The sequence below is a fragment of the Jaculus jaculus genome, chromosome 5 (assembly GCF_020740685.1).
Source record: "Jaculus jaculus isolate mJacJac1 chromosome 5, mJacJac1.mat.Y.cur, whole genome shotgun sequence".
Taxonomy (NCBI): domain Eukaryota; kingdom Metazoa; phylum Chordata; class Mammalia; order Rodentia; family Dipodidae; genus Jaculus; species Jaculus jaculus.
The window spans coordinates 173,162,035-173,171,721 of NC_059106.1; the positions used below are offsets into that span (position 1 = coordinate 173,162,035).

The window sequence follows — 9,687 nt, forward strand, 5'->3', positions numbered from 1 at the left end:
CACAAGGCATCTCTTCCAGACCCTTCTGCAATGACGACTCATTTCTCTAGGTTCCCATGGCAGACATCTGAAGAGAATTGACAGCAAAAGCACATGCAACTCTAATCCTCTTCCCAAGATAGCAAGTGCTGAGAAGTTCTATATTAGAACACGCGGAGTGCTGACTGGCTGGGGCATGATTACCCTAATAGGCTTAAGGCTCCGCTTGCCGTCCACATCTGTCAGGACATGAGCAAAACACAGGCTGGGCCGATAATCCGTGAGACTGAAGTCCTCTAGCATGGCGTGCTGCTCGCTGACAGGAAGAAGTTCAAAACTTACCACAGCAGGCAGGACACCCCCTCAACTATGGCCAAGGAAGTAAAGGAGGATGGTTCCAAGTTTCAGAGGTCGTACCATGGACTTCCAAGGATCTGGGTTTGAAATTGCCTGGATAGGCCAGCAGGACGGCCTCTGTGCCTACTCCGAGATAGTCCTCTGAAGACCAGAAGCCATGGACGGAAGGCAGTGACCAGCCGGGACTATGGGGTGTACGCCTTCACACAGTGTCATTGTCAACAGCGTGGCCAAGAGCGGCTTTCAGTTTTTGAAAAAGCCCAAGGCAATTTTGCCGGGCCGCCAGCGGGACAGTGAAAGATGTTCTGTCCCTGTGCTGGTTAAGAGTTCCACCTGCTATGGCCCTGGCGGGGAGCCGCCCCGGACACCGAGGCCAGCAGAGGAACCTGGGAGTTTCGGGAGGTCCCAAACCACAGCTGAAGGGCTTGGTCAGCTCATGGGAGAAATGGAAAGACTGATGCCAGAAACCAAAACCTCCCCGTCCCAGCTGAACAAACCACAAAACAAGGTGGCTGTGGACATCTCATTCCAGAAACAAGGCTCTCATAGGACACAAGACGCAGCCTTTCCTGAGGGAGACAGTGAGTCAAGCATGACCAAGGAGACCTCCAAATGGGAAGGGACGCCAACGTGCCAGCCAGATGAGCAGAACCACTGCTACCAAACCACCCTCCCCGTCCCTGGGTCAGAAGGCAAAGTAGACTTCCCTGAGCCCCTGGTGAAGGCTCACCAGCAGACATACGCCTACCTTCATGCCAGCCTCACCAGATACGAAGCAGTCCTGCACCTGGTCCAGCAGGCCAGCCAGACGAGGGAGCTGCTGGGGCCCATGCTCGGCTTCCTGCTGCTGTGTTTGGAGGAAGCCACCCAGCTCCTCGGGGAGATCGCTGAGGATGGAGACACACTCCTCCAAGAAGTCAGGGAGGATCTGGCATGGCCACCGAGCAAAGGAGCGCCCCCGGAGCAGCCAGACCTCCTGCGACAGCTGCTGCAGTACACCGTCAACAAGCTACAAGGGCTCCAGAGCGCGCTGGCCACCCTCAGTGGAAGCCTCCTGGAGGGCTGCAGCAGCTACCTCCACTCCGCTGCCAGCCACCTGGAACACAAGCTTGGCACCAAGAGGTGTGCACACAACCGCCTCCTGAGGGCCCTGGGGCAGCTAGAGAGTCTGGCCAGTGGCCACAGTGGCCCTGGGCTGCAGGGTCCACCCTTGTGCTCTGAGGACAGCGGCATTGGTGCTGACAGCGAGTCTGTGCAATCCCTGGACAAGCTGGGCAAGCAAGCTAGCTGGGACTTTGCCCCTGAGCCTGGGGAATGGAAGCCAGGGACTGCACCCCAGACGGAGGTCAGGCTCTTGGGGCCTGCCTGGCAGCAAGGTCCATCCTGGACAAGTTCAGACAGACCCCAGGACTGCCCATGGGCAAGGCCCGCCATGGCAAAGGTTCAGCCAGCAGCACAGCACGAAGCCAGAAACCCAAGTGCCCCCAGCACAGGCCCAGACGCCGTCACTTCTAGGCCTCTGGAGGCTGGCAGCAGCACCCCGTGGGATTCCCTGAAAGTCGGGGTCCCTACGGAAGCACATCGTCCTGGAAGCTCTGGGTTGATGGGTGCTCCATACCCGAGCGAAGGTGAGGACAGCAGCCTGGAGGAGGAGGAAGAGGAGGAGGAGGAGGAAGCCAGCGGCGCAGGTCTGTGTGCAGAACCTGGGAAGGCTCCGGGGTCAAGGCCACGGTGTTCACCCGCTGTCCGGGACAGCCTGTTTCAGCCACGCTCCGGGAGGCCAGGGAGCCCCCAGGCCCAGGAAATGATTCTGAAGATGAAGGAAGCCATCAGTGAAAGAATCAAGTTCGTCCCAGCGGCCTCCAGACAGCAGGACTGGGTGGAGGAGGACGAGGGGAGGATGAAGAGCCCACCTAGACCTCGCACAGCCATTGGCAGCAGGAGGACACCGGAGCGAAAAAGGAGATCTCAGTCGGAGGGGTGTATTAAGAGCCCCGCAGAGGACCCCACCCTTCAGGAGCTGAGGAGGGTCCAGGCTGACCTCACCCAGAGGCTGGAGATATTTTATGCCCTGGGTGCCCCCCGGCAGAGGCACAGCAAGGACTCGCTTCCACAGCTCAAGGCCACAGCGCTGTGGCCCCCCAGCAACGGCAGGGTGGGCCCCAGCCACACCACCAGCAAGCTCAAGGCCTCGCTCACCAAGAACTTCAACATTCTGCCCAGTCAGGACAAGAGCATCTGGCAGAAATGCGGTCCCCTCCCTGCACGTGAGCAGCCCTGGCAGGAGAGGGCACCAGAGCTACCAAATGCCAGCCCTCCCCGTGAGAAGGACAACACAGCTCGCGGGGCCACACGGTGGGACGTCGTGGGCTGTTCCACTAGACCATCAGTGAAGAAACTTATTGAAACTTTCAGTCCCACCGAGAGCCCGAGGACACTGGGAGACTCAAGGAACTTGGGTCCAAGGCCCTGCCTCAGGAAGTGGGGGGTCCCTGTCACGCTTTCCAGATTTCCCATCTACAGAGGGCTTGCCCCACTCTATCCTAAGCCCCAAATCTCTCCAGCAGCAGGCAGAAACCCTCTGCAGGTGGGAACGGGCTGGAGGCCTTCAGGGCCCGCGTGTCCCCCTCTACCTGCAGAAGCATCCAGGAGTGGGGATACCAGCTGGGAAGCAGTGGAGGACCCCGAGAATCTCCCTCCACCACCTCTCGAAGTCCTGATGGACAAATCATTTGTTGCTCTGGAGCCCCCCGAGAGCAGCCAGCCAGCAGGCGGCCACCCTGAAGTGGCCACGGCACCCACACTGGCCGCGGCTGGCCCTGCCAGGAAAACCTGGGCTTCTCCGAAGCTGAGAGCGTCCGTGGGCCCCGTGGACTTGTTGCCCAACAAAGGCAGTGGCAGCCCCCCAAGGCTGTGCAGCACGGGCCCGGGGAGAGGCAGGAGCGGCTGCGGTCCCCGGAAGCTGGCCTTAGACCCCAGTTCCTCATCGGCAGGCAGCCTAGACCCAGAAGTGGGGAGCGAGACTCAGATGCAGGCCGGGAAGGCGGCATGCCTCTCCAAGCATCACCGGAAGGCCACCCCCTGGCACCATGCCAGCCTCACATCCGGGCAAAGCAGGACCACAGAACCCAGCCTGGCCAGGCCCACACGAGGGCCATGTTCTCCAGAAGCCTCCAGACAGAACAGAGACCGAAGCCCACCGAGGGCCAGAAAAGCCTCCTCCGTGAGGGCTCACTGGGCACTGCAAGTGGACAAGCGGCTCCGAAGCCTGCCTGTCTCTCATGGACCTTCCCAGCCAAACCTTCCCACCATCCTCAGCTCCCCCAGCCCACCCATGAGCCCCAGGTCCGAAAGCCCACCAGAGACAAGGAAGCAGACTTCCCCACTGTCCAGCCCCACGCCAGGGAGCCCTCCTGCAGAGCACAAGGTCTCCAGCCCTCCTGTCCAGCACGGAGAAGGAAGTTCCCCTTCCTCTGTCCCTTCTCTGTCCCCTCCAGTGTCCCCATCTCAGGGACACAAAGAGACAAAACACTTTGAGGACAGAGAAGCCACCATAGCCAAGGCATCCAGGAAGGCGTGCTCTAATTTCTGCCCAGCCACCTCCTCTCCATCAGAAGCTAAGTCACAGTTCTCAGCTAACCTGCTAACCCCATCATCACTGTCCCAAGAGTCTGGGGACCCTTTTGGGACCTCAGCAGGATACTGGAGGAGCAGCTCAGGGCCACGACTGAGGATTGACTCACAGAAGAGAATGGCTCTGAGTGCCCTCAACCCCTTGCCCTTCATCCAAAGAACAGCTCTCAGCCGCCAGCCAGGTGTCCGGCTTCAGCTGCCTGGCTCCCCTTGGGACTCTCAGCCCTGCCAAAGCAGGTAAGACATGCCTCAGGCCACTGAGGGAGTGGGTCCTGTGAACTGTCCAGGTCAGGAGTTTTCAAACTATGTTCCAAGAGGAGTGGCACTTAGGAAATTTGGAGAGCAGAGTCCATTCTCCCCTTGTCCCTGAGTGAGCGGGCTTCGATCTGATGAATGGTTCTGCCCCATAGCCTGCTCACTGTTCCTTGTCTGGCCTAGGTGATGGATTCCATCATGTGCGTCCCCAGGAGGTTCTGTCACCATCTGATGTCAGGACTCTTTTCAGCTATTTAAAATTATTCAGTGCCCAAGAGAGTTGTTAGGTACCTGGGTTACACCTACCTATTTTTACTCTATTAGAAGCATAGGCTGAGAAATATTTAAATAATATTTTTAAATATTTTATTTATTTGACAGAGAAAGATGGAGAGAGAAAGAATATGGGCACACCAGGTCCTCCAGCCACTGCAAACGAACTCCAGACACATGTGCCCCCTGTGCATCTGGCTAATGCGGGTCCTGCAGAACTAAACCTGGGTCCTTTGGCTTTGCAGGCAAATGCCTTAACCACTAAGCCCTTAAATAATATTTTTAAGAGCAAATCCATTCCATGTTAATACAAACAATATATTCCTACTAAAAGCATATGCACCTTTTATGGGTGTTTTGTACAGGATCTCACTATGTAGCCCAGGCTATCCCCAAACTCAAAATCCTCCTGCTCAGTCCCCTTGGTGTGGGAATTACTGGTATGTACCACCAGGCCAGGCCAAATAGCATATCTTTTGGTGGGGGGAGGGAAAGTAAAAGGAAAGAAGGAAGGAAGGAAGGAAGGAAGGAAGGAAGGAAGGAAGGAAGGAAGGAAGGAAGGAAGGCGAGAAAATTTTAGTGAAACCAAGGTACCATTTGGCATTTTTGCATACATGTTTGTGTCTGTTTGTGTCTGGCTTAGTAGGAACACAGCCAGGTTCTCAGATCTACTTCTTTTTTTTTCTAAATTTTTTTTGTTGTTGTTTATTTTCATTTATTTATTTGAGAGTGACAGAGAGAAAGAGGCATAGAGAGAGAGAGGAAAGTGGGCATGCCAGGGCTTCTAGCCACTGCAATCGAACTCCAGACACATGCGCCCCCTTGTGCATCTGACTAACGTGGGTCCTGGGGAATCAAGCCTTGAACCGTGGTCCTTAGGCCTCACAGGCAAGTGCCTAACCGCTAAGCCATCTCTCCAAGCCCTCAGATCTACTTCTGTAGTTCTTATAACACATCCATAAATTCAAAAACACCCCCACACTCCCAAGAGAATAAGCAGAAGGAACTATTAATATCTTCATGTTATGATGGTTTAATCTTGCGGGCCCCCTAAAGGTGTCTCTAGAATACCCAAGGGTCCATAGACTGCATCTAAGAGCAGCTGATCCTGGAGTTACAGAACAGAAGTGTCTGACTTCCCATAGCCCCAGGGACCTGGCTCCACTGCTCCACCAACTTCAGTGGTCTGTACAGCGCATGCATTTGTGCGTGTTGAGCACCAGGACCCAGAGGGAGGGCGGAGTTCCCAGTGTGCCTTGCCCAGTGGGGACAAGTTGGTGCCTGCCACTGGCCCAGCCTGTGCACAGCTGCAAGGGACTATGAGTCAACAAGGCTCTCACGTCAACTCTGAAAGGACCAATGTGCTCAAGTGGTTATTTTCCAGAGTAATACGCGGAGGACCACGTCCACCTGAGGCCTATCAGAGAAGAGCTCTTAGCAACGTACTTGAGATCCGCTCAGAGCCCAGGCAACACACCAGTGCCTGCTTTCTCTGCATCGCCCATGGTCATATGAGCCAGCAGTTAGTATCCACACAAGTGATACATATCACAGGCTTCCCAATCTGTCCCAGCATAAATGGTAATTTTTTTTACAAAGTACTCAACAGTCGGTTTTAAACAAAGATATTATCTCAGGAAAGTTGCACATTCTAATAGTTACATGAACTTCCCCAGCCACTTGAAAGAAATGAAATATTGATTTTTTTGCGAGACTTGTAATATAATGCTATTCTTTTCTTAAATCTGAAATGAGCTTCCCATAGTAGACTGGCTTTCATCTAAGAACCTCTGTAAACGTTAATGGGTTATTCCTCACACCAGCCACTCACTGTTATTAGATTTCTAAACTGTGCCCTTCGGGGGAAGAGCTGGAGAACCCAGGGACAATAAAATGGCATTAATTAAAAACACCAACATTCTAAAACAGCAGGAGCCATAAAATTGTTCAAGAACATAAAATTGTTCAGGAAGAAAATTATGCCCTTCTCCCAAGCTTTGCCTTAGAATAGGGCACCCTAAAAGATTGCTCTGTGTTTGGAATCTCAATGTGGGGGTCTGTGTGTGTAGGGGAGTAGATACTTGTAGCCTGAAAGATGAGCCTGTTCAAGGTCATGTGGAAGGTCACTGTATGACTTACACCACGTTTTCCTGTCTTTGGGTATGCCCATACCTCCAAGTCACTCCAAACTCCTAGCACGTGATGAGAAAATGCTCTTCGCCCCACCGCTTACCCCGCCCCAAGGTGTGAATTTGGTATCTGGTGGTGCTTCTCCATAGAGAACAAGTGCATTTTTCTGCTCTCCTGCATGAACACCAAGGACATAGACATGGTTTCCCCAAGACCATGCGGCAAGCTAGCGCCAGAGGGCCAGGCAGTGTCTCCCACGCAGGAGCTTCTAGGAGACACGAGCCAGGCATGTCCACCGTGTCACGCAGCTGAGGCAGGCATGCAGGATCAAGTGTACACAGACAAGCATTTTCTTTTTACATAGAAAAAGGATGGTGCATATATCCTTCTTGTCCGGGAGACCCCGGGGGCTAAGGAGCAATCCTCAGAGGCCCCCATAGTTACTATTTTTTAACTGTTATGTAGATGCCAGATCTCTGAGTGACATTTCAATCTCTAGTCCTAGAAAGTTGGGGGGCTTTGTACACTACAGAAGGGTCCAGACTTTTCCCCCTCCATTCAATGTCTTTCATCTGAACTTGACCTAAACTGGTGAGGCAGGAGCACTCTACACCCTCACACAGTGACCAGGCTCAGGCCGCCCAGGGACCAGCAGGGCAGCAAGTGGGCAGCCTCCCTCGCCAGCAGTTCCAGGAAGAGCTTGTATCCCAGTGGCAGGGCTACAGCTGGGGAAACCAGCATGCTCCTGGCCTACGCTTCATGCAGATGTGGGACCTGAACCTGGACCTGAGTGGGGCTGAGAAAGATGAATTCCAGACCAAACCTTTGTCAAGCCACCATGTTGGCCTCCCCTGTCTCTTCGCCTTCCTGCCAACCCGTGCAGGCAGACAGCAGCAAAGACTGGGCCTGGACCAAGCACAGCCTGCTCCCCAAGGGCTCAGGACAGAAGGCAAGGAGCCAGCTGCCGGGACCCACCCACTGCAGTGTCTAACCTGCAGAGACCTGTGGATCCAAGCAGAAAACGCTGGCCCTGCCGCACACAGTGGGTCTCTCGGTGCCTAAAATATCCAGACGTGCGCCACCCTACCCACCCCCAACTCCCACCACCTTGCCTGCTCAGATCCATAGGCAGACTTGTCCTCCACTGCTCTGGTGACCCATGCACAGGGCCGGGCATACTTGGTTGTAAAGCTCATGAAAAGGCAAGACGGTGCCATCACGGGCAGAGTGAAGGGCCTTCCAGTCTGACCAGTGGGAAGCAGAGCTCTCGTCCTGCTCCTCAGGCGACTGGAGCTCGACCACGGTCCCAGGTCCCCAGGTCCCAACTGCAGGATGAGAGGGTTCCTGGAGCCCCGTCCAGGTGAGAATTCCCGTGAGCTCTGCCGAGCGAGCGGGGCCACAGGGCCGGCGTCCCATCCGCTGAGCCCTCACCTGCCAGTTATACACTATGGCTTTCCTTCCCATCCAACACTGTAGCCACTATGATTTCCATTTTGCAAAGAAGGAAAGTGAGATTCCATCGGATTAATTCATGTGCTGCGGGGCACACCGATGGCAAAAGGAAGAGCCAGGACTTGAACCCAAGCAGCCATACTCCAACCTCCAGCAGAAACCCCAAGGTCATCTAGCTAGTGTGACTTTCAGAGCTGGTCCTTTCTACCAGATCTTGCTCCCTGCTTTGTGGCATGCCCACCCCACCCCCAGCATTCTGCCCTGCAAAGCATAGGTCAAGCTGAGGGCTATATGGGATCCTCTCCACAGCACAGCCCCCTGGCATGCTGCTTGGCAACTGGGAAGCTCTCTTCCAGCCAGATTCTGTGTGAGGCTGAGCTAAGTGGCTCCTCTCTATTCCATTCAGAAAAGGGGTGACAGCTGTGCAACGCAGGGTGGATTTTTTGTTTTTGGGTTTTTTTTGGGGGGGGTTGCTGTTATTGTTATTGTTTTTAGTTCAGCTAGCTAGCCTAGCCCTTTATTGGACATGAAGTGCTTTAGAAATAAAAGCATCATAAGGCCCAGTTCCCATACTGCAGCCTATGCCCCTGGGGAGTTGCTTTGTTCAGTGGGATCCTGGCACGGGGCAAGAACAGGACTCAACCTGTCAGCAGGCGCTCTGGGAGCAGGTTCCCACCCTGCCTGAGCGGCACCAGCAGGCAGGTGGTAGCAAGGGCTGCCCAGCCTGGAAAGCGCAATGTGGAAAGACAGGGAGCTGGCATGTAGGGTGAGCGCTGGGCTGCGTGTGATAGGGGAGGGACAGACAGAGGACAGCCGGAATGGCAAAGGAGTGCCTGACCATCTCTTTCCTCTCTCTTGGCAGCAGCAGCAGCAGCAGCAGCAGCAGCAGCGAGGACGGTGCCAAGCAGGACTCCTTACACTGGAGCAGCGCAGAGTCACAGGGCAGTGGCGGCAGGCGGGCGTCTCCCCCAGACCTGTGCGTGCTAGGCCGCGCACTGCAGCCAGAGGCCCGCCTCAGCCGGGCCCAGGACAGATCCCAGGCAGAGGCACAGCTCCAGCAGCAGCAGATGACCTGACAGGCCGGCTTGCGGAGCCATGTGGATGCCCGGCACCCCAGAAGACACAAGTTACTGCTACGTGTTCACACGGCCCAGTAGACCCAGTAGACAGTGGGCAAACCAACTCCCACTGAGGTGTCCTGGAAAGAAAGGCCTTGAAAAGCCTTGCCCAGGGAGCTGCAAAACCTGAAATAGCAGCTGGTTTCACTCCCAGATCCCGCTTTGCCTTGGGGTTCAAAGGTTAACCAAAACTTTAGACCCCACGGTGACACTCTACCCCTCCAATTGCTGGCCTTAATCTGAAGGAGAAATGTATTTATTATGTGCATAAAGAACCACATGTTTTACAAGGTGACCTCATGGTAGTCATGGGATCATTTACAGCAGTGAATGAAATTAAGTGCTCCCCAACTTTGCAGATAAAACCAAAGGTGTGAGGAGCCCCCTTCCCAAGAATCTTGCCAAAATTCAGACAGATAGGAAAACAAAGCAAAAACAGGAACAGGGACTGGGTAGGTGGCGCCGTGGAGAAAGCGTTCGCCACACCACA

General features: G+C 54.8%; 1 protein-coding gene across 1 annotated transcript; it reads left to right on the forward strand.

Moving 5' to 3' along the window:
* Positions 1-523: 523 nt before the first annotated feature.
* On the forward strand, positions 524-9,155 carry Pcare (photoreceptor cilium actin regulator). Its single transcript, XM_012951398.2, has 5 exons — positions 524-4,206; positions 7,251-7,467; positions 7,511-7,576; positions 7,911-7,987; positions 8,951-9,155. Exons 1-5 carry the CDS (start codon positions 524-526, stop codon positions 9,153-9,155), a joined length of 4,248 nt encoding a protein of 1,415 aa, XP_012806852.2.
* Positions 9,156-9,687: the final 532 nt, after the last annotated feature.